Source organism: Mus pahari, chromosome 13 (assembly GCF_900095145.1).
Source record: "Mus pahari chromosome 13, PAHARI_EIJ_v1.1, whole genome shotgun sequence".
NCBI lineage: Eukaryota > Metazoa > Chordata > Mammalia > Rodentia > Muridae > Mus > Mus pahari.
In genome coordinates this window covers 84,753,342-84,778,995 of record NC_034602.1, presented here as the reverse complement: position 1 = coordinate 84,778,995, position 25,654 = coordinate 84,753,342, and the positions used below count along the sequence as shown (strand labels likewise).

The 25,654-nt window shown below is 40.1% G+C and overlaps 1 protein-coding gene across 1 annotated transcript in view; it reads right to left on the bottom strand.

Moving 5' to 3' along the window:
- Nucleotides 1-25,654, bottom strand: part of Mrpl1 (mitochondrial ribosomal protein L1) — a 57,461-nt gene that overhangs the window by 26,290 nt on the left and 5,517 nt on the right. The window contains exons 2-6 of the mRNA XM_021210992.2: nucleotides 25,406-25,529; nucleotides 15,168-15,429; nucleotides 12,816-12,899; nucleotides 11,591-11,662; nucleotides 7,626-7,737 (exon numbers count right to left, since the gene is read on the bottom strand). Coding sequence (XP_021066651.1) covers nucleotides 7,626-7,737; nucleotides 11,591-11,662; nucleotides 12,816-12,899; nucleotides 15,168-15,429; nucleotides 25,406-25,529 — 654 coding nt within the window. The remainder of the gene's footprint in view (nucleotides 1-7,625; nucleotides 7,738-11,590; nucleotides 11,663-12,815; nucleotides 12,900-15,167; nucleotides 15,430-25,405; nucleotides 25,530-25,654) is intronic.

Here is a 25,654-nt window from a genome sequence, read left to right as displayed (position 1 = left end):
CACACACACACACACACACACACACCCATCTGGTTTGGATATATACAAGCCCTGTGCATGCTGCCACAGTATCAAGAAGACACTGTTTTCTTGGTATCATTCATCCCCTAAGGCTCTTAAAATCTTTCTGCCTCCTCCTCTGCATAATTCCCAAACCCTGAGTGGGGCATTTCACTGACACACCACTCATAACTGAGTGCTCCAATGTCTCTCACTCTCTGCACACTGTCCAGTTGTGGGTCTCTGTATTAGTTCCCAACTCCTGCTGAAGACACTGTCTCTGATGATGGCTGAATGAGACACTAATTTGTGGGTAGAACAAAATATTGTTAAGAGTCATTTTATTTAATTCTTTCTGATTCTGTTCATGTATTTTGGGGCTCTGTCTATAAATGAGTATGTTCTTTTATTATTATAGATTATCCAACTTTTCTCCAGTATCTGTTCTCATTTTAAAGACCTATTTTGCCTGGCATTAATATAGCCAATGGCATTCTCTTACTCTTACTTGTTTCCATGGTTTATAACTATTTAGTTTATTTGTATATTCAAAGTGTTTCTTCTGCAGACACTGTACAAAGAGCCTGCTTTCTCCCTATCTCATGCATTGTGTTTTGGTTGGAGTGTGCAGTCCATTTCCAACTAATGTGTTTTCTACTGTCTCGTTGTGTTTGCTCCTCTGTTCCTCCTATACAGCCATTTTTTGTCTCTTTTATTCCACTATTTAGATTTAAGCTATGTGCCTTTTAACCATTCACCTTGTCTGAAATCTCAAACTACTTCATGTTAATATGAATATGTACCAAGTAATCTTTTCCTTGGTCATCTGTACTTTGTGTGATGCGTGTCATGCTAAAACCTGGTTAACTTCCTGTATATTTGTATTTAGAACAATATCCTCTATGCTACTTATGACCAAAACTAAAGAATCATTCCAGATCCCTTAACACTTCATATTTAATCAGCAATTCTTCTTGTCTACCTCTTCAGCATACCTCACAAGCTTCTCCTGTCTTCACTACCACTGCAAATGTGTTCTGTCCTCTTTTATCTGGACCACTACAACAGTCTTCACAATGTTCTCCGTGTAAGTTTCTACATCCTTATATCCATCCCATGACTTACATGCCCCCAGAGTATTCATTCTAATAAGAAAACCATATCTCATGGTTCTGAACACAGTTTTCAGTGGTTCTCCTCCACATGGAGGATAAAATCTAATCCTTGTGGAATGATACAGAAAGCACACTATCACTATCTAACCCCATTAACCACCAATACCTGAGAACACTCACATCCAAATGACAGAAAGCAGCTTAAAATAAACTTCCTGAATACACTCACTCTTGCTTGACTTCTCTACATTAAAGAAGCCATTGCTTCTGCCTAGAATGTAGTCCACACGTTAGGAAAGGAAATACCTATTTATGATTAACCTCTCAACATCTATCTTCTTTACATAATTTGATTCTAAGAAGTTAAACATTCCCATAAATATGTTGTATATTTATTTCCCAGTACCCACGGCACGTTAACGCCTAAGTTTATTCTTCTGTCATTTCTATCAATATGTATTTTCTTAAAAATGTGAAGTGGCCTTTAATCTTTAAATTTTCAGAACATAGTTGACACTCCATAATTATACAATTATTTAACAAGCAGCTCATAACTACAGAAGTGACATATGGAACCATGTGTAAGCTCCGCTAAAGCAATCGAGCAAATGAATCTTAAGAAAGTGGTCTACACATAGTATGAACTTTTGTATATCTAATTTGTTCTAAACTCTGCTTACATTATCAAAAAATTATTGGGCATATGCTATCATGAAACACATTTTGCAGATAAGAATTAATGATTCTCCGTGATTTGCTGTCTCCATTTCCTTGTTACGGAGTTCACTTAAGGTCACGATAAGGTATGGAGTCAAAGCCGGGAGGTATATGCTCTCTATTACTCTATCCAGTTTTTCCGCAGGGACAACCATCAGGTTGCTGAGCTTTGAAATGATCTACCAACATCCACTTGTTCTCACTTTTTTTTTAAATTATTTTATTAGATATTTTCTTCATTTACATTTCAAATGCTATCCCGAATGTCCCCTATACCCTCCCCCGACCCTGCTCCCCTACCCACCCACTTCCACTTCTTGGCCCTGGCATTCCCCTCTATGGGGCATATAAAGTTTGCAAGACCAAGGGGCCTCTCTTCCCAATGATGGCTGAATACGCGATCTTCTGCTACATATGCAGCGAGAGACACGAGCTCTGGGGGTACTGGTTAGTTCATATTATTGTTCCACCTATAGGGTTGCAGACCCCTTCAGCTCCTTGGGTACTTTCTCTAGCTCCTCCATTGGGGGCTGTGTGTTCCATCCAATAGTTGACTGTGTGCATCCACTTCTGTGTTTGTCAGGCACTGGCATAGCCTCACAAGAGGCCACTATATCAAGGTCCCTTCAGCAGAATCTTTCTGGCATGTGCAATAGTGTCTGCATTTGGTGGCTGAATATGGGATGGATCCCTGGATGGGGCAGTCTCTGGATGGTCCATTCTTTGGTCTCAGCTCCAAACTTTGTCTCTGTAACTCCTTTTATGGGTATTTTGTTACTATTCTAAGGAGGAATGAAGTAGCCACACGATGGTCTTCCTTCTTTTTGGTTTTCTTGTGTTCTGCAAATTGTATCTTGGGTATTCTAAGTTTCTGGGCTCATATCCACTTATCAGTGAGTGCATATCTAGTGACTTCTTTTGTGATTGGGTTACCTCACTAAGGATGATATCCTCCAGATATAGCCTTTTGGCCAAGAATTTCATAAATTAATTGTTTTTAACAGCTTACTAGTACTCCATTGTATAAATGTACCACATTTTCTGTATCCATTCCTCTATTGAGGGACATTTGGGTTCTTTCCAGCTTCTGGCTATTATAAATAAGGCTGCTATGAACATAGTGGAGCATGTGTCTTTATTACCAGTTGGAGCATCTTCTGGGTATATGCCCAGAAGAGGTATTGCTGGATCCTCCGGTAGTATTATGTTCAATTTTCTGAGGAACCGCCAGACTTTTTTCCAGAGTGGTTGTACAGCTTGCAGTCCCACCTTGCTCTCACTTTCTTTTCTGTTTCACACTCTTCTCCTCTCCTCCTCGCCTTTCTCTCCCTCCAAGGTTCTCTACCATTTCCAAGTAAGAGTCAGTTCTTCTCCATAAAATAACTTTTCTTTTTTCCCTTCTCTAAAGAAAACAAAGAAACAAGGAAGTAAACAAGCAAGGAAGTCGGGAAGGAAGGAAAAGGCTAGAAAAGAAGGGAGGAAGGAAGGAAGCGAGCTAGAACTAAACTGTGAAAACTAAGAACTGACATTTGGATTTGGGAAAACAAAGCTCAGTGACTACAACTGGGAGCAGTGTTTCAGGTAACTGTGAGAGAGGTGGCTGTAAGGAAGTGGAGGGAACAGCTTACTAAGGGCATCTATGTTTAAAGACTGGTGTAAAGACAAAGAACTAAGACTATCCAGCAAGGGCAGCTCACTCCCACGAAGGCCTGAATGGCAGGTGAGTGCTCTCTGCCTGACTAGACAAATCTGGGGTGATGAAGTGCTGAAGTTAACTGCATAAAGTACATTGCTCATGCCATGAACACCATTCCATATCCAGTTAGGCATACACCAGATGCTCAATTAGAATAGACACAATTATTTTTTAAAGTGTATAAATTATGCTTAATCTATGGTTCAGCCAAGTTATTAACTCTGTATGTTCTTTCAACTGAATCCTTCATTAAATGGTCATTAATTGTACAAATATTTTAGACTTGACTATCCTGGGCCAGATACTATTCTAGACCACAAGACAATAGCAACAGATAAAATTAAGGTATCTTTACTCTAATAGTAAGACTTGAACACATATTACAGGTAGACACAAAAACAAACAAACAAACAAACAAACAAATCCAACACCCAAGAAAGTAAAGAATTTGTTATGTGCATGTGTGAAAAACAGCACAGCAGTCTCTAGGGCTGAAATAATGAAAATGAACTTCACAGGAGTGTTATCCATAAAACACTCATAACTCATCCACTCTTACTGCAGTACCTACTCATTCATGGGTTCTTTCACAGATGACTAGTTTTTAAACTAGCACAGGGGGAGTGGGGAGTAGAAACCCTTGTATTTTTCATCATATAACCTAAGAGTCCAACTTCAGTAACAGAAGTGAAACTTGGTATACTGGCTTGTTTTCTGTCAACTTGACACAGCTAGAGTTATCACAGAGAAAGGAGCTTCAGTTGNGGAAATGCCTCCANGAGATCCAGCTGTAAGGCATTTTCTCAATTAGTGATCAAGGGTTGGAGGTCCCCTTGTGGGTGGTGCCATCTCTGGACTGGTAGTCTTGGTTCTATAAGAAAGCAGGCTGAGCAAGCCAGTGGAAGCAAGCCAGTAAAGAACATCCCTCCATGGCTTTTGCATCAGCTCCTGCTTCCTGACCTGCTTGAGTTCCAGTCCTAACTTCTTTCAGTGATGAAGAGCAATGTGGAAATGTAGGCTGAATAAACCCTTTGCTCCCCAACTTGCTTCTTGGTCATGATGTTTGTGCAGGAATAGAAACCCTGACTAAGACACTTGGGTACATGAAATGTTCTTTCAAGTCCTGAAGAGTACTTAAAGGTTTTGTCATTTTAGCATTTATGAGTGTTACCCATGAGACAGCAGCCAGCTCTTTACAAGATGACAGACCATGGCTCAAAAACCTAAGGTGGAGAGAGTGACTGAGGAAGACACCAGACATCTATCTCCGGCTGCCACGTGCATGCACACATATGTACTCACACACCTCAGTATATGTATACATGAACACATACACACATCACACTAAAGGAAACATGTCTACAATGACGACTAAAGAATTTCACAGAGCTCTTGGAGAGGTGAAGGGCCAGCAAAATGAGAGAGAGAGAGAGAGAGAGAGAGAGAGAGAGAGAGAGAGAGAGAAGAGAAGTACTGAGAAACTACACCAAACAGGAATCTGGAAAAGTGAAATCGCCTATAGTTATCTAAGAAACTAAAATAAAACATGCTGTGAACTGTGCACACTGGACATTGGATCTAGCCAAGATGGCCACACCCACTCCTGTTAGTAAAACTGAGGCACGATGGAAACCAATGTGCCCAGCTGCAGTGTCTGGTTCTAACTGTAGCTTCCTAATTTCTATTTGACCTAATGTGTTTTGTTGGATCTAGGAGGAATCAAACATTCTGAAAGGAATCAGAGCAATCTCTAAAAATGCACAGTAGAAGCTCCATCTGTTTCCATGCACATCTGGTGTGTTCTGTTTGAACCTTCTGACAGGCTGTTTGTTTTCATGCTTAAAGAACACAAATGTTTTGCTGGTTCTGTTGAGCAGAGACCCTGTAGGGCTCAAAGAAAATGTTAGAGAAGAGGGCCCTGTCATTCTTCCAGAAACCTTGTTAAAGCACTGTTGGGGGAGGGGTCACACACACTAAGGACACCCATGGCAGGTGGAAGGTGTGGTTCATTATGAAAGTAGAAATAAAGTAAATCCCCCTGAAAAAAAGAAACACTTTAACGGGATACTTACCATTTGGAATAAGGAAGTTATTTGAATACCTTAGACTTAACCTCAACAGAACCTCAACAGAAGTGCTAATGAATAGGGTAGAATAGAGTAACAGAAATGGAATGCGGTGGATTCTAGAGAAGAGAACAACGGCAAAGGTGGCAGACAGCTGAGTGGGACAGCAGCAGCCAGCGGTCAAGTGGGCACAGGTGGGCACCATGAGCCTTACCTCTCACTGTCTTCATTAGCGCCACTGGCTATGACTTGAGCTTAATTAGAAATCAAATCTGTTTCTGGGAAATATTTTCTCTAAGGACTGCAAATCTCCTTTTTTTCCCCAATAATATTCAATTTCAGGCCTGACTTAGGAAAAATATGAATCTGATTCCATAACAACAAAGGCAGCTGCGATGAAAATCTCTATCAAAAACGCTGAGTCCCACCCACATCTAATACCAATGTGACTTAATGCAGGCTTCAAAAATAACAAAACCATAGTACAATAAAAGAACTTGTGTCCATTTGAATCGTTCTTAGTTAGACAATGAGTAGATGATATCTTAGTAGCTAATATGTATGAAGAATTTTAGTTAATGTTTTTTTCTTTATCTCTACTAGAGTTGAAATTTGAAAAAAAAAAAAAAAAAACTAAAACAGATTGTAAAGCCCTTGTTTTATTTGCAGTGCCTAAGAGAAAACATACCAACCATCCAGGAGCACCTACAACGACCACACCTGTTCTGTGTCTGTGCCCCTGCCTCGTTAATGACACCATTTGTCAGGGGAACCTCACAGGGCAAGCCTCTCTTTCCCTCTCAGCCACCCCTTTCCTATTCAGTCATAAGTCCTGTCTTTAACACTGTCTCTCCCAGTTCTCACCACACAGAACTGACAGAGTTTGAACACTGCCCCTATCCGTCCCCCATCCTTGCAGCCTAACTGGGCTCCCTACTCCAGTTCCAATCCAAACCAGTATGTCTCCCGCCACTCTAGAGAACAGATGATGTCACATCACACCTTATACCACCTGAATGATTCATGCTGAATAGACAAGAAGTCCATGCTCATTAACTCCTAATTCAAAGACTTCCTCAAAACAGCGTCAATCCACCCCAACTTCGCTTCCCACTACTCACTTCCATTATTCATTATCAATGTGAGCCAAAGGACCTGATACTTCTCAGAGCCAGCCTATCCTTTCTAGCCTCCTTCAGGCCTGTGTTCATATATTCTTTCTACTTAGGTCTCAGTCAGTTCATCCGATTATACTGGAATATCTTAATGTCACCTCATTCGTGGTATACTGCTGAGGTCCCCACCTAGATTATACACAAACCCCGGTCAATATCCACAGTACCTTAAGAACTGGTCAATTTGTAGCTCTCATTTTATAACGCAGCATTTATGTAACAACATTACCTGTCTCACTATACTTCTTTTTTGTTGTTGGGTTTCTTTCTTTCTTCGTTTTTTAGAGACAGGGTTTCTCTGTACAGCCCTAGCTGTCCTAGAACTTACTTTGTAGACCAGGTTGACCTCAAACTCAGAGATCTGCGTGCCTCTGCCTCTTAAGTGCTGGGATTAAAGCTATGTGCCATTACCACCCTGCTTCTCTTGTATTTGTTAAGAAGGAAGTACTCATAAAGAAAAATTCTACTAATCAGAAACAATTATAGAGCCAAGCACACACACACACACACACACACACACACACACACACACACACACACACATATGGACAAGCTGAAGTCTTAAATGAGCATATACATTATATTGATAAATATAAAAGTCAACACAACAGAATGTCATGATGACAATGTTCTTAGCAGGTACTGGTACTGTGTTCCAGTAATGTACAACTGATTTACACTCCTACAATATCAATGCCAAAGAGGAAAATAAAATCTACATATTCTTGCAACATCAATCTCAAATATTATATCAGGTATAACATTTGGTCTACAAACATAGCAGCAGCTTTGTTTTTTACAAACGAAAGTATAAAGAGTTGCTGATAACACTGAAAGAAGAAACATTCTTTCTTACTTCTAGTAGACTTGGGAAATCTTTTTTTCAGTTTCTTCTTTAAAGGGTTAAGTTCACCCATTATTTCTGGGACAGCTACATAAAAGTCCACAACAACCTCGTCATCCAAGATCTAAAAACCAGAGGAAGAACACATGAAAAACGTTAGTGTTTTGGACATAAGCAATTTCATCATGATTCAAAAAAGAACTATTATGCATATTTTTCTTCAAACACAGAATTATATAAATACAGTCACTAGTTGCGAAAAAACATCAGAAGCAAAACACTTTGTTATATTTTAAAAATAGCTACATGTATTTTTAAACAAAAGTAATGGTTTTAATTCTGCTGTGAGATTATGCTAGGCAAAATGCAGTTATAAGCTAGAACACAACATCAATATGTGTCCAACTCACACAAGGCTCCCAAAGCAGAATTCATGTCTATTAAGACAGAAGAGAAATAAGTATTTCTCATGAGATCACAAGCAAAATAGCTCCTAGTTGCCAAATTCACTAGCAACCACTAACTTTCTAAATTTAGTACATCAAAAGAACTGAATTTATCATTATTTTCACAAAGATCTGAGTTAAAACTCTCCTTGTTACCAATAATAAACCCAAAGGCGAGAGGACAAAGATAAGCCACTTACAGCTCATCAAACGCTGTTCTGATCCTCAGAGCACAAGGACTGATAATCAAGCTTTATGGGATTTGTTGATAAATCTATGCTGGCACCCAAAATAATTATTATACCACCCTACCATACTCCACTTAAAAATTTAATTGATAATAAAGTAAAATAACCTTTTAAAACAAAATATTGCTAAGGTACACACCTTTCACCTTTTAACTATTTCTATTTACATGAGACCTTACCTATCCAAAGCCTTGGCTGGGGTTAATGAATTCAGAGAAACTGAACTCTGGAAAAATTAGGCTATAATGTGGGATGTTATCTTCCTGTTACTAGTGTTTCTTTGAATAACATACTGTTCCCCTCTTAAAAATAATGGCATACTAAGTGAGAACATATGAATTGTGAATTCTGCACATACTTTATACAGTTTAGTCCATCGAATCCTTCAAGGCAGATATTAAAATTAACTAATTATTTTAGACAGGAACCCAGAGCCTTGTGAGAAGGAGCCAGCATGTGTCTCCTAAGAGCAGCGCCAGCATTAAAACACAGGCAGTGGGGTTCTAGAACCAGGGTCCCCATCCCCAAGAACACGGAGTAAACAAAGACAACTTTGAATGCCAAAGAACTGTAGGTAAGGCTTTCATTAACAGGCTTCCTAAAACTAACTCTACAACATGATTCATTAAGCTAAAAATTATCTGTGAATGCTGCACTACAGTGCACCTTAGGAACACATCTTAGAATAACACAAATCTGTAGACAGAAATTATGCTTTTATAGACAAGAAAAACCATTGCATTCAGATCTCTCTGAGCCAAATATATGTGTGACATTTCAAAGTGAAATGAACTTAATAAGTAAATTAAGATCTTAGAAATGATTCAAAGTTCAGTAAGTATAGCTTCCTTTAGAGTTTCTTTCTTTTTAAAACATATTTTATTTATATTGTTTACGGTTATGAGTATTTTGTTTGCATGTATGTCTATGCACCACATGCATTCCTGGTGTCCATGAAGACTAGAAGAGGGCATAGGAGTCTCTAGAACTAAAGTTACAGAAGGTTATGAGCCACCATGTGAGTGCTGGGGACTGAACCTGGGTCCTCTACAAAGCAACCAATGCTCTTTATTGCTGAGCCATTTCTCCAGCTAAATTCTAAGGAGGACAGAGTAATTTATGAAAGCAGGAATGAGGGGCTCGGAGCATTATTGGTCTTAGAACACTTGCCTACCTGGGTAAGGCCCCACGTTCAACCTCCAGTTTTGCAATAAATGAGTAAATATAAACGTATAGAAATGTGCCAGAAAATCAATAGTCATATTACCTGAAAACCCTGTTTTAAACTTACTTCATAACCTGAATGAATACCTTCTAAAAATACCACAGAAAACTTACACACACATGATGGAAGAACTCCCTGGTAAAGATAACTAACCCAAGTAGAACTGTTTCTCTAATGCATTCAGTACTGGGGCTCCTAAAGGAAAATTATGTATCTACAATATTTAGATACCAAAAGTCACGATTAGATTATCTTATTTGGGTTTCTCTTTCCAGGACTTTATGAACGATAGAGCTGTGTACCACACTCTCCCCCACTGCTTTATCCTTGAGAATGAGTAACTTGTGGCCGCAGCTACAGGACTGGCTGTGGCCGCTGTGACACTCTCACAGGGTCGAGAGCAAGCTGGGCAAAGCCAGCAGCACACGAGCTGAGGGTAGTTTTCTGACTGCAGAGGCCAAGGCCCACGTTCAGATTCCCAAGTGCCTGCAGTATATTTACTCTTTATCAACTAAAACACTGTTAGTACTTTTTAAAGAATTAAAATGATATGCCAGAAAGAACAAAATACTGTACTTGAACTTGGCCAAAACCTGTTTTAAAGTAAGATCCATTCCCACTTTACAGTAAGCTCACTGGAAATTTTACTTAAGATTTTACAAAGGCCTGTGAGCCTTTCCTCCTCCTGCTGGACTGGCTCAGCAAGTTCAGAGACCTTAAAAGAAGGGAGGTAGATCTTCAAAGCAACCCTCAAGGAGAAGCTGGGCTTCAACTTCCTGAGTTCCCACCTCTGTTTTGTAAAGGTTATTTCCCTCTGTATTGTGGGTGTATGTGTTTACTCACCCCAGAGAAACCTTTCTCCACTGCTGACTGTGTCTGCTGCTAACTGTCGCCCTTGAGAATTTTCCTGCCTTTTAATCCTTTAATGGGCAAAGAAAAAGAACTTCTTGCTGGTAACAAAACTACTTCCACATAGGAACATAAGATGGGGGTGGGGTGGGGGGCAACCAACTCTTGTGTTTCCTAGGCCTTGGTCATTCAAATTTGACTCCAAGATAAACTATCTCCAATTCCCTTTAAAAGGAAATTAAAATCACCATCAGACTTAAAACACTACTCAGCTGCCATGTTCCCTGAAGGACCAGCCCAGTAAATCAAGCAAAAACTTTATATATTTAACAGAGGATACATTTTCAAATCAGTTTTCCTAGATCCCTCTTGCCTACCTCTATCCATAATATAATTTAATTAACTTCTTTAGAAGATTGACTCTTCTTTAAAGTGTTAAGAATTTTACATCTGTGATTTTACAGTAACTATATTCCTCTTCCTACAAGGCTCCCCAGACCCTTCCTTCCTGAGGTGGGCTTCTTACTCCTCCGTGACCATGCTAAGTCCACCTCAAGTGGATGGGTAGTAAATGTTCAGAGGAAATACCACACTCTGAAGATTAGACACCAAGTTAATGATACTTTCACTCCCAGAAAGAAAAACACACTTGGTTTAAAAACATGAACGAAACATTTGCATGTACTAATATTTGGATTTCATTTTAAATTTCACATTCAAAACCTGAGTAATATTGATTTGGCCTGTACGTTTTACTCACAAAACCTCCATAACAACAATAAACTATAAACAAATCAAAGAATGAAGTAATCAATGATTAAGAGCTTCGGTGGCTTTTTCTTAGATTTGAAACTGAACAAAGTACAAAGTGTTTCCTCTTTTTATAAAGCCTACTAACTGTTTTGGAGACATATAACCCTAGTGACCATGTGCAAATATAAAAATTGAATGTATAGGGCTGAGAGACAGCTCAGCAATTAAGAGAACCAGTTGCTCTTCCAGGGGCACATGGCAGCTAGTAACTGTTTGTATATAACTCTGGTCCCGAGGAAGCCCACACCTTCTTCTGGCCTCCAAGGACACCAGGCACACATATGAGACACAGATTTACATGCAGACAAAACCCTATAAACACAAAATTATAAATAAATAATGGAAGTAGAGTGATCAGAACAATCTTTATAAGAAATGAACACAAAACACAGGTACCTTCTTAACCAGGTCTGTCCCTCCTGCAAATGCAGCTCCATTCTCTTCTGCTATTTTAATTTCTGATGCATTCTACCAAAATACAACAGTTTATACATTATTTTTAAACAGATTCATTATATTGACAATAGCTGTTAGAAATATCAATTAAAAGTAAAAATTATTAATTTTAATTAAACTATACCAATTTTAATTATATGCATTAGACACATTAGATTCTGAAAACTTCAGTTTGTATGTACCTGGAGTATTTGACTGACAGCAGAAATACACCTTAATGTCATATAAAGAACCTAGCAAGTGTCAGAGGCAGAGGCAGGAGGATCACTGTTGAGTTCAAGGCCTGCCTGGTCTAAGCAGCAAATTCCAGGACAGCCAGGACTCTGTAGAGTCTCAACAAAAACCAAGCAAAGTGACAAGTAGCTGCTCTACCAATATCCACACCTCCCAAAAGTAAAAACTTAAAACATGGTTCATCTTACTAACTTACAGCTTACAAAACTGATGAGGGGGAAAAATTAACGTAAGAAATCAAAACACAAAATGTAGCCACACCTGCCAACTTCAAAGGAAAACTGATTGTCCTGGCACACATCCTGTTTCTATCACGTTGCCTTCTGAGAATATATGTCTCTCCCTTAGTTACTGCACTGTGGCAATCTGACAACTTTAAGTCCCACTCACTGCAAAGAACACACTGTCTTCCTCCAGAGGAAAGCAGAGAAAACTTGTAAAGTCTCAGTTATGAAATTCAGATGGTAAAGAAGGGAAAACCTAAGCAAACGCATCAGCACATGAGAAACAGATGTCAGCAACACAGAAGCCCACCAAGCCGGACCCTATGCCCGCCCGCCATGCTGTGGCTGCCGGCACTGTGGGCAAGCATCTGTTTAAGCTGTGCTTTTGGAGCCGCACTGCGCTGGTCTCTGTTGTGTGCTTCTGAGGAGCCTGAGTAGGAAGCTGGAGACAGCTGCCAGAGCCCACAGCTCTCTTCAGGTTCTCTGGAACAGCACTGCTGTGATCAGTGCTAATGGTGGCAGCACTGTTGGGTGCATCTCTCCCTCAGACTAGTGAATCAACTGCAGAGAGGTAACTAACCTGCTTTGCGCTTTAAAGAACTGATATAAACTTGGGAATTTTCTCTAATTACATTCCATTACTCTCTTTATTGACTAGTGTAATCTCTTAAAAATTAAATTATAAAATTGTTGACAAAATTACTTACCCCTGTAAACACAGCAACTTTGTTGACTTCTGACGAGAAAAGGTGTGGTAAAGCAACAACACTGGCAAATGGTTCCACTTTTTTCTAAATATACACAGGGGGGAAATAATTACAAAAAAGTTTATCTTCTCTATTATCTTCTGCATTCTATAAAAAACAAAAATGACTTTTTTTTTAAGTTTTTGAGGCTATTTTGGTTATTTGGTTTGTTGGCTGGATAGATAAGGCTATTCTGCTGGCCTCAAAATCAAGATCCTCCTGCCTCAGCTTCCTGAATGCTGGGAATACAGAACTCAGCACCATTTCCAACTCTGGCCTTTAAATCTTTCAATCTACATTAGGTCCACCCCTTTATTCCTTACTATTTTCTGATCATAATTTAAAGTTCAAGGGATTACGTTATTGAATAAAAATAAGAATAAGAATCTAACCATCCTTTGTGTACATCACACCCCATTTCGTGAGGTTTCTACTTAAACCATTTATCATAGGTTCTCAAATGTTGCAAGTATATTCATATCTATCAACACCTCCCTAGCAACTTGTACAATAGTTTCCATTTTCTGGGTATCAATGGATGCTTGCTACCTTGAATTAAAAATTTAAATGGAGTTTTCAGACTCAAGGAAGATGATAAAAACAGCTAGACATCCAGAACAAGGACAGCGTGCAACTGACCTGCTCAGTAGTTCACTCCATGGCTAAGGGGAATTATAAATAGAAGTCCTAGATCTACAAAGAAAGCCAAGACTGAAAGGGGCTTCTCGTTAGTGTAACTGACATCACCATCGCTTTCATACATTTGAGAAGTGAACTGAAAATTTCAAAATGAACAACGTATCATTTGACGGGCACACACATACAAGTCCGTAAGACCTCAGAATTCATGTCTTCAGGCATTTTGGTGAAGAAGCTTCCAACCTGGTCCTCAGAGGATCAGGCCTCCGAGGGAGAGTTCTTATAAAAACAGGTTCTAGGCCCTTCACGTGCTTGGCAGGAGAAAAAAGGGACTGTTTCTCTGACAAGACTTTTATATTTAGGAAAGTTTTTCCAAGCAGCAACCACCTCCTGGGGATCTTTCAGACCTCTTAGAAGGCATACATTCTCAAGTACCCTCTACATTAGCCATCCATAGACTTACTGATCGGCACTCCTATTACCACACCACAACTGATTTCTGTAAGGTCTCCAGACCGCCAGCATCCACACCTGCATCCCCTGGGGAGTACTGATTCACTACACAACTCTTTGATGGGAAGCATTAACAACAACAAGCGTAGACTGCTTGCCTGGTACTCAAAGCCCTGGGCTCAGTTCCCAGCACAGAGGCAAAACAGAGCAAACGTAAGACAAAAACTGTATCATTAGTATCGTGAGCCTGTAAGTAGATTCCATATTCAGAATGATGCCTGAGGTCCTGCAGGACACTGCTGTGAACTACACGAATGACTGAGGACTTTCTGAGATGACTACAGATGTAAATGAAAAGTGAATGCAAAGTACTGGTAACTAAAATGGCCTAGCTTTTATATGTGTTATCACAGTTCACCATGAACAGAGCTACATGAACTAAACACTTCATGTCTTTATGATAAAGGTGAGCATGCTGAAATGTAAAAATAAGCAAAGCAATGAATCCAAGGAAAGCAGTCCAACTTCCAGGCATGCTTTCAACACATCTTATACTTGGGAAGTATCATATTTTTCATGCTAAAGTCCACACACCTTAAATTCCAGCACTCAGGAGGCAGAGGCAGGCAGATCGCTGTAAGTTCAAAGAGAGCCTGATCTACAGAGAGAATTCCAGGCCAGCCAGGGTTATGCAGAGAAACCCTGTCTTGAACAACCAAATGGGGTTGGGGGTGATTTTAGAGAATTTTTAAGTTTTACTTATAAATAGCTTATGAAGTAGCTGGTTTCCCTATGGCTTTCGATACGTCCTTAGCTTTGGTTGCTCTTTCCACACCCCTTCTCAACTCCCATCATTGTGTAAACCACTGTTCTCAAGCTTCCTCGTGCTGTGACCCTTTAATACAGCTGAGGTGACCCCCAACCATAAAATTATTTTTGTTGCTACTTCATAACTGTAATTTTTTTGCTGTTACAAATCATAATGTAAATATCTGTGTTTTCTGATGGTATTAGGCGACCCCTGTGAAAGGGTCATTCAACCCCAAAGGGCTTCGACCCACAGGTTGAGACCCTGGTGGAAACCCTTCCACCTCTAGTGTCTGCGCTTCAACCTTCAAATCAGGTGTCCTCTACTCCCTCCTCCATTAAAAAACAAAAAAACAAACAAAAAAAAAAAGGATCAATTCATGTATCTACTTTAATAAACACAGGTCTACATACCTTTTTCCCCAATGCCATATCTAATGTTAAGTCAAGATAAACACCTTGCTTTGGATTGGTAAAGTCCAGAACTTGAAACTTCTTAAGTAAGTGAATAGCTTTCTCTACTTCATAGATCCGCCGTGGGTATAAGCGTTTTAAGTAGACATCATCTTCAGGATCACTTTCCATGTAGGTATATGACTTTATTTTCTCTATATCATCTACTGGTTTTTCATCTGATGTCTTTTCCTTGGCACCTTTTTTAATTTTTCTTGCAGGCCTTAAAGCAAGATACATTAAGGTCAGTTATATCAGAATGTATTCAAGAAGACCTTCTCTAAAAAGCGGATTTATGTAAGACAGAAAAACTCTAAAGCACATACTGCTTTAGAGTTTCCCTAACTCAACAAATACCAATGAATTTGTGCTGTCTCTAGTCAGCACAAGGTGAATGAAACGTGGTTGCAATTTTCAGAAGCTTACAAAGGAGAAAGGGGAAATACACACATAGAGATAGTTTCAACATACTATGTTATTATAGACACTTAGCAGGATCTTATGAAGACTCTTAGTTCAACCTAGGAGTTAGGGAAGAGCTGTGAGAGACAGGACTGAAGGAGAAGAAAGAAAGTCAGTCTTGATATACACCCAAAAGAACTTCATGTATGTTGGGCACAGCAGTACTTGTGTTTAGACCCAGCACTCAGACGGCAGAGTCAAGCTGATCTCTGTGAGTTCAAGGCCAGCCTGGTCAAAATAGCAAGTTCCAGGACAGCCAGGGCTACACAGAGAAACCCTGTCTCAAGAAAACAAAAAAAATAAAAAATGTCCATAGTAGCACTATGCATAACAGCCCAAAGGTAGAAATAACTCAGACTCATCTGCTGATGAGTGAAAACATAAAATATGGCATTTCACTATGACGGGATGCTTCTATTCAGTTTTGAGTTTCAGTGTCATGGTCATACAGATGTCACTATGCTTTCTATTTAGTCATCACCTTCCTATACTGTTACTCCTCTTTGCCCCTCTACTGTTCCCCACTATGCCCCACCCCGACCCCAGAAGCCATCAATCTTCTGCTTTCCCATCACATGTATCCCACTGCCCTCTCTTTAACAACACCATCTCCAGTGCCACCATTTCCCTGCAGGTGTCATGATTTCTTTTCTTTTTTTTTTTATTGGCTGAAAACAATTCCAAATATGGATATGTGTCACATTTGTTTTATCTGTTCATCCATTCATAGACAAGTAGGCTGATGTTGTACCTTAACCACAGTGAATTAATATAGCAATACCCACAGAGAGATGTGCACAGATCTCTAGAATGTCTATTTAAAATCCCTTTGGGTAAACACTCAGGAGCAGTATAGCTCTAATTGTTGAGCAAGAATGGTATCTAAATTTCAAGTTGTAGCATATTCCAGGAGACAGATCTGAAGGAAATGAGGTTAGAAACAAAAGCATATTCCCTCTGTTTCTTCCTAAGGAGAGTAGCCAATGCTGAACAAATATTGATAAGGCTGAAAAGATGACAGGCTAGGAAAACATTTACAAGGTAAATACAAAAGATAGGAAATAGAAAGAACCATCTGTACCACCTCCTGTGGTGCAGGCTTGGGAACCAGGTGTGGGAGGAACGGTCTATCATTAACAAGAACCAGAAGGAGAAGCCAGTAGTCAAAGCAGTGCTCTGAATCTCCTCCCTCTCTACTCAGGTCCCCAGGGAACAGAATGCATGCCCCAGGCCACTGATTTGGCAATGTGACTAGTTAGTTTTGGCTAACACAATAAGGAAGTGACAGTTTCCCTGCTCTAAGTTTAAGCCAGAGGAGGCTTCATATGTTTCTACATTAATGTTTTTATTACTGTCATTTTTCATAAACACAAGCCCAAGCTAAGAGCATGAGAGGCACGTGGACCAGAGCTAGCCCCACAGAGCCCCAGGCTAATGAGATAATGTTCAACTGACCTGCAAACTTGGCAGCACGGCAAGTCTGGGCCACCACATTCCCAGCCTTGGTCAGAAACCATGTATGTGCATGCAGTGATGAGTAATTGTGGTGAGGTCTGTTGCATACAAAAGCTAGTGAGTGCTTACAAATACCAAAGAAATAATGTCCAAAGGGGAAATGCAGGTAACAGTTTAAAGCTAAGAGAACAAACTAGTGGTGATATAAGTTCAACATTTATTCAAATCACCAAAGCGATTGAAATTAGTAAAACACTATTTTAGAAAGATATTTGGATTCTGTGATATGATATGCAGAACAATGTCCACAAAAGTAGCTTGTAGGTTAAATGTCCCCTACAGGGTTTGACTACTTGGTCCCCAGCTGGTGGCCCTGTTTGAGGACACTGGGAAAGCTATAGGAGATGGACCACAGCTGAATCAAGTGACCTTCACAGGACAGGGCCTCAGGTCCTATAGCTCAGCCCTCCGACACCAGACAGATCTTCAGATTATAGTTCAGCCCTCCTACACGGAACAGGTCTCAGGTTATAGCTCAGCCCTCTGACACGGGACAGGTCTCAGGTTATAGCTCAGCCCTCCTACATGGGACAGATCTTCAGGTTATAGCTCAGCCCTCCTACATGGGACAGGTCTCAGGTTATAGCTCAGCCCTCCTACACCGGACAGGTCTCAGGTTATAGCTCAGCCTTCTGACACAGGACAGATCTTCAGGTTATAGCTCTACCCTCTGACATGGGACAGGTCTTCAGGTTATAGCTCAGCCCTCCTACATGGGACAGATCTTCGGGTTATAGCTCAGCCCTCCTCCTTGCTCTCTGGCTGCTTTTTTATCAATCCAGACATAAGCAAGCAACCACAAGCTCCTCCCACCACTGTCAAAGGCTGCTCCTGCCACCATGCCTTCCCTGACAGGCTCAACTGTACCTACAAACCATGAGCCAGAAGAAGTCTACAGCCCCCACCTTAGGCTGCCATTTGTAAGGTATTTTATAACTGATATGAGAAAAATAATACACCCCCAAAAGACAATCATATCACAATATGGGACAAACGAGATTCATGTGGCTAAGATTAAAGATCTTGAAATGGAGAGATTATCCTAGACTATCATGTAAGTCCAATCACACAGTCTCTTAAGAGGGAAAACTTCCCGTTTCTCACCTGAACCAGATGGAGCTGAGACACTGACAAAGTTCAAGTGTGAAGGAGGCAACCTGCCACTGCTCTAGGATGGAGGAGGAGCACACAGGTAAAGGCAGGTGAGCAGTGTCTCCAACAGGGGAGTGACTAGGAAACAGTCTCCAGAAAATAACCACCAGCCTCATTCTAATCCAATGAGCTCCATGCCAGACCCTGAATCTAGACAACTATAAAAGTTTCTAGCCTCAAAGTTTGTGTTCATCTGTTAGGGAAGTAACAAAATAAATATGAAGCCTCATAAAACATATGTGAAAGAAATAACAGTATTTTTTTTAAATCTCAAACCCAATCTAATACAAAATTCCATTCTTGTTCTTAGCACTCAACAAATCCAATTATCACCACTAATAACAGTATCTTCCAAGCTAATAAGCAGTTGAACACACTAGCAAGTAGTGATAATCTTCATTATAATGGTACAGGCTGCTGACAGCAAGCTTAAGCAAATGTCCAAGTGGAAGGATGTGATCTCCGGGTACATACAAAATTCTTAAGCCTCCCAAACTGGAGAGACCACATTTTAATCTTGTATTTACTAAGGGAGTAACAAAGCCAATAGAAGCCCAGACAGCCTGTTTAGGAAGAAAGTGCTCTATTTAAAATTAAACATAGGCTCTAGCTTTAGCCATCAAACTTACCAGAAATAAAATGTTGATTTCACAGCTTAATTTCTCAACCTTTTAATACACAATTAATATGAAATCTTCAGATTTAATTTATAGTTATATATGAAATTATGCATATTTGTGAAGCTCAACAAGTATGGTGAGGTTATGATGGTAAAGAGCAATCAATGTACTTACCTACGATTGGGACTTAACTCCATAAGTATTTGAGTTCTTCAATGAGAACATTTTTAGGTTTCAAATAGAACAGTGCTTTAGGAGAAACTAAAGTCATGATAGCCTAGAATACATGGGACTCTCAGGAAAGTGGCGTACAACCCCAGCCCTTCGGAGGGAGACAGGGAAGATCTTGAGTTCAAAGCTACCCGAAGCTACAAAGCCAGTCCAGTCCAGCCTAAGCCACTCATTCGTTCTGGGGATAAAGTCCTTAGTTACCCAAGGTCCTGAGTTTCACCTCCCACCACGAAGAGGGGTGTTAGTGAAATTCATTAATCAAAAAAAAAAAAAAAAAAAAAAAAAAGAACTGCAATTAAACAAATTCCTGCAGTAACATGATACAAACTAATCTCACAACCCACTGCTTTGCTTCCACAGCAGCCAAAACCACCTGCCTATACTCAAAAGAGCCACATTAAGAAGTTCTGTTGTTCATACAATTAGGCAAGACTATCAGAAGAGCTGTGATTTTCAGATCAGTATAAATCATATTCAAAAGGTTTGGGGGAGGGGGAAGAGGAGGACACCTGGCAGGCTGCACCAAGAAAACAGAACTATCTGTAGTTACCTGGGTAACTAAACCACACAGATTAAATGAGTAACAGGGGACTGTATTCAGCTAATAGATTTCACCCGGCCACATCTGTCCTCTCACTACAAATTCATGAAAGGAAAACTAATCCATGGTCAGATCCACTAAAGCAAGACTAGAAAAACACCGCTAAAGTGAAGTTCACTTCAGTCCTTGAAGATCCGTGACCCCAAGACACCATCCAAGTATTTCAAAAGCAAAGAATCTTTTCCACTGAGGTGGAGTTCTTTGCTCTGTAAACCCAAGCTGAACTAAATAATCCGGTTTAAAGCTCCTGTGAGAAATTCACTGACATCTCTGCAGTGCTTTGCTGCTTACTTTTTAACCTAAGTGCAGTTCTGCTCCACGTAAAGCTGGCAAGAGCACTGCAATGGGCGAGGAGGGCGTGACAGCTTGCCAGCCCGCCTCGACCCACCAGAGCTAAGAATGCAGTGCCCAAACGCCAAGGAGAATCAATCAGCCGCTCCTTACTCTCATCATGTCTCCCAGGGACAGAATCAAAGAAAAGCAAGCAGGTAAGGAAAACTGAGAGCCTAGTGTGCCCATGTAATTCCTCTGCAACACATAGAGTTTGTACCTTCACAGGCCTTTCCACACACCTCCTCCTCCAGGTGCTCCAAGGACAGGTCCAGCAGGCTGGAGACTAGAGAGTATGGTGCAGGAGGAAGAAAAGGCCCAAGCCAGCACCCACTGTTTCTGATGGAAGGGAGGAAAACTATCACTAAAACTTCTACCACTAGGGTCAAGGCAGGAAACAGTATGAGGGCCAGCCTACTATCTATCCATCAGAGGGAGGGCCAGAACATCCCCCAAACCTGCAGTAGATATAGAACAGGGAGAAAGGAGAGGTGTGCTCAAAAAGCCCTGTCTCCAAAGCCCTCAGTGGGCTTAACAAACCCTAAGTCGGAATCCAGACTGCAGAGACTGCCTCTTGCCACCCATTTCCAACCAGGCAGTCACTGGGTAAGAAACAGGGACAGCCTATGCTAGGGGAAGGCAAGGCCCTGCTGAGATGCAGCTGCACAGAAGGAAACAACACCAAGCACAGCACTAAGAAAAACCCAACAACCCAACCCCCCACACTGAGCACAAAGTAACTGTACTGAGACTTCCGCTGATGGTGAACATGGAAACCATAAAACCAAAACCTAGCTCAGCTCTTGATAACACTGGCTCAACATGACACATTAAAAGACAAGCCTATTTACTATTTACATTATTTCATCTTGTCTATTCTACATAGTACATTTCAGCATTTAATATAATAATAGTAGTAATAATAATAATAATAATAATAATAATAATACATGAAGAAGCAAGAAAAAGACCATATTGTCAAAACAGAACCAGAATCAGAATGGCCAAGTGGCAAGAAGAAGAAGGAGAAGGAGAAAGAGAAGGAGGAAGAGAAGGAGGAGACAAAGAACAAGAAGAAGAAAACAGAAGACATATCCTTGCACATCAGTGAGGTGGAGAGATTCAGAACAACAGAGAAGCCCATGGTATTCCAAGCATGTTAATCCCAGTGTTCAGAAAACAGAGGCAGGCAGGCCTCTGTGAACTCAAGGCCAGCTTGGTCTACATAGCATGTTCCAGAACATCTAGGACTACTTAGAGAGACCCTGTCTCAAACTAAAACAAACCAAAAACAAAACAAGGAACTACAAAGAGGGTAGTGGGGGATGCGGATGAGAACAGGAGGGATCAGGTGTGGGGAGGATGGAGGGGGAGTACTGGGAGAGACAACTGGAAAGAGGGGAATCTCTGGGACAAGCCAGAAACCTAGGGCAATGAAAACGCCCAGGGATGGATGAGGTGACCCTAGCTAAGATTCCTAGCAATGGGGATACAGAGTCTGAACTGGGCATCTTCTGTAACCAGGTAAGGCTTCCAGTAGAGGGACTGGGACACCAACCCAGCCATAAAACCGTCATCCTACAATCTGTCCTGCCTACAAGATGTGCTAGGGTACAGGCAGCACAAAGAATATGAGGGCGGCCAACCAATGACTGGTCCAGGATAAGACCCATGGAAACAGGGGGCCCAACCCTAATAAAATTAAACAAAAATACATGGAAAGAAACTGACAAAGAGAAGCAAGCACTACCATGCCTTAGATCTTGACTCCATGAACTGTTTTTAGTAGATTCTGAAGTCGATGCATTTAAAAATAAAGATTACAATAAAATTATGAATACATCTCATTACGTTCCTAAATAATCTTATAACAAATTTTCATAACTTCCTGAAGTGGGCATATTTCTTATGCTATGATTTTTTAGGCCAATAAAAAGTATCAAACTGCATTACATAAAATTTGGGGATGATATAGTAAGAATTTTCTAGAGGATGAATAAAAATGTTTTATAATATTCTTAAAAATTAATAAGCCTAATAAATAAATACTTGCACATCGCAAAAATAAAAAGGCAAACAGCCCAACAGAAGAAAAGGCAAAAGATGAAAATAAGAAATACAAAGAAGAAATGTAAAACACTGGTAACTTCTAATATGGAGAACTGGCACTCTACACTGAGGGGAGGGATGTAAAAAAAAAAAAAACATCAACCTGCACCCCTCCACCTTCTCTACAGCCAGTCAGAATAGAGGCCCCATTCACACCCAAGGGTGCGGGGCCAGAGCTTGATGACAGAGAAGCCGCCCAGCCCTTGTAAGGCCCCAGAGTCCATCTCTAGGCAGGCGCAAAGAAAGCCTCCTTTCTAATAACCTCCCTGCCAGCCCCAGATGTACCCATATGAAGCTGTATTACACTATTAAGCTGCCGTAATGTTCATAGCATTTGCATCCATGCCTTGGCACCACTGACATACATTTTCCCTAATTCTCCTGTAGAACTGTGAAGACCCAGGCAAGCACACTTGCCCTGCTGGCCCTCAGGTCAGCTCAGCTCCCACCAGCAATCCCATCCCACTTGAGCCATTTCTCTACTGTGATAGTCACAACGTTTAAGGGAAGTCAGAGCAGAAATCTCATTCATGATATAAAAAGAAGTCTTACTCATCCACAACAAAACCCACAAGCAAAAACAGTGCTCAGTTAGAAAAAGAATAAAAATGGCTCATAAACATGTTAAAAATCACAATTGTACTTATTACCTAAATTAAAAAAGATAATAGTTACCTATACTAAATATAAAGAAATACATTCTAGTAACACTTGCTAGTAAAGATACAAACTGATAAGTTGTTTCTTTCCTTTTTCCTTTTGGTACTAGGGGGTTGAATTCAGGGCCTTAAACATGCTAGACAAGAGCTCTAGCAGATACAAGCTAACAAGGTAAGTTTGAATTATCTCTCAAAATTGCAAAAACAAAACAAAACAAAACAACAAAACTATATATATATATATATATATATATATATATATATATATATATATAATCTTCTGACCCAAGAATTCTACTTCTTAGAGCTTACACTTCAAATACTTCCATTATATATAACAAGTACATGATTATTCAGTTGAGGGTCATTTATATTAATAAAATATTAGAAAGTTAAATTACATAAAAATATTAGTACATTTATACAGCTAAATATTATACAGTTATAACAACTAAACAGTACCATAGGAATCTATTTCCACAACATACATGCTTACTTTATGCAGTACCACTTACACAAACAACAAGAAATACAGTTTAAAATGCATATACTGATGCAAATTAATGGCTTAAAGAACAGGTACAGAAAAGCCACCTACTTCTCACTGCTAACTTTCACACACTTTTAATTGCTTACCATAAACTAATTCGTTTAAAATAATTACTTCTAAAGATAAAAGTCAATTATTTGTGTTGCTTCCAGTTCATTTTAAAATGCTCAAGGACAGAGGAACAAAACAGGTAGCCTGCTCATCCTCAACTGACCAACATTTCACATAGAGCCTCACGTATAGAGGACACGGACTATGTTGTGCCTCACATACTGAGGACAGAGACTACATTGGCTAAGTTTATAAAAGTAAGAATATGTTAAACAACTAGGAATTAACAAATTCCCCTAAAATTTCCCAGTGTTTATTTGGGATATCCCATAATCTAAGGGTTGTACTCCATGATTCTGTAGCTTGAAGACTGACTGCATTCCAAAGCCACTGACACTACTCTTTCAGACTAGAGAACAGTTCTGAAGATAAACAGTAAATCTTTCCACCAACACATCCACGCTGCCTAATCCTGAGTTATATTGTACTGAATTATTCCTGGATTATGCTGTTCGTGAGTACTGAAATTTAGATTCCAAACACCTACACTAAATTGAATCTTTGGCTTTCTATTCCTCCATCTGAAAAATGCTCATCATAGTATCCGTACTTCCTAACTGTTATGACGATTAAATGAACAAGCACATGAACTGTGCTGAGTTATAATTATGAGTTATTATTATGTAGCACATAAGGATTCTGTACATTGTAACTGTTAATATTCTATAGCTCTTTGGCATTTAATTATTACTCCCTCAGCCATTTCTTTTAACTATAGAAATGGTGACATTAGGGAAAAACACTCAGAGAAAGATGATAGTCTGTTTTACACTTCATTAACATCAATGTCCTTGGGGAAAAAACAATTAGCATCATGCCCAACAACCAGATGGCATAAGCCCTAAGTCTGAGTGCCAACATTTGCCTTCTGGTCAGTCCCTTCCCTCATTCAACAGCAGCACCATCTATGGATAAAAACACCAAGTTCTAACTCCATATAAAACCAGCTTTTAACAAATTCATCCCTTTATATTTTCATATGCTGAAACTCTACATAAAAAAATTATGTGTGTGTGTGTGTGTGTGTGTGTGTGTGTGTGTGTGTGTGTGTGTATTTCTGCATTAACACAATGAACACTGGAAATCTGAAATGCCAATATAAAATTCTAGTGCTGCTAATCCTTTAACATCTAAATAGAGAGCACCTTGAAGAAAAGAATTAAAGAGCAGAAAAAAATAGTTTCAGAACTGAACTCCTTGAATTTGAATCCTCATTCTGACATTACCGGTCCTCTGATCTGGACTGGTTCTATGATCTCATCTTGATAGTTTTCATTGTCAACTGCAAACATCTAAGATCACCTGGGAGGCCTGAGTGAAGAGTGTGCTGGCTTGTGCTGGCCTGTGCTGGCCTGTGCTGTAGCAGATACTTCAGCTGGCTAAGTGTGGTGGGCAGTAGGTTCACGCAATTCATGGCTGGGAGCCTGACAGAGTGAAAAGAGGCAGCAGGCAGGCAGAGGAAGGAAAAGCGCACTTGCTTTCTGCTCCAGTCAGTGGACGTGACTGGCTTCAAGTTCCTACCGCCTGCATTGCCCCACAACCATGGCTGTAGCTTGGAACGGTCAGCCAGATAAACCCTTTCCTCCTGAGTTGCTTCTGCCAGGACATTTTACAGCAATGAGGAGGAAACCTTGATTTTCTTCTCCTAAAATGAACATAATACAACAGCTTTAAAAGGCAGTGGTGAGTGGTCAGCTCAAGGCGCTCTTAAGTGCTGCTATGACCAAGTCTCACCTTTCCTTCAGAACACTGAAGTCAAAGGAGCACAGATAACAAGCTTTTATAACTGAGACCCTTACAGAACCCTGCTTTTGAATCACAACTGTAAGAGTGAAGGAAGTAACTTAAAAAATACTTACTTTGTAGCAGCAGCAGCAGCAGCAGCATAATGTCTGTTGGGCAAGAGACTGTTCTCAGAACAAGGGTGAAGAGAAGCCTGGTAAGCCATCTTGCAAAGACTATGCCTTTGATGATGTGTCAAGACTTGGAAAGAAAAACAAAGTAAGAACATTAAATAATCATCGGATTCATACATTTTTACATTCTAAAAACCAGTATTTATTTATTTATTTTTGGTTTTTTGAGACAGGGTTTCTCTGTATAGCTCT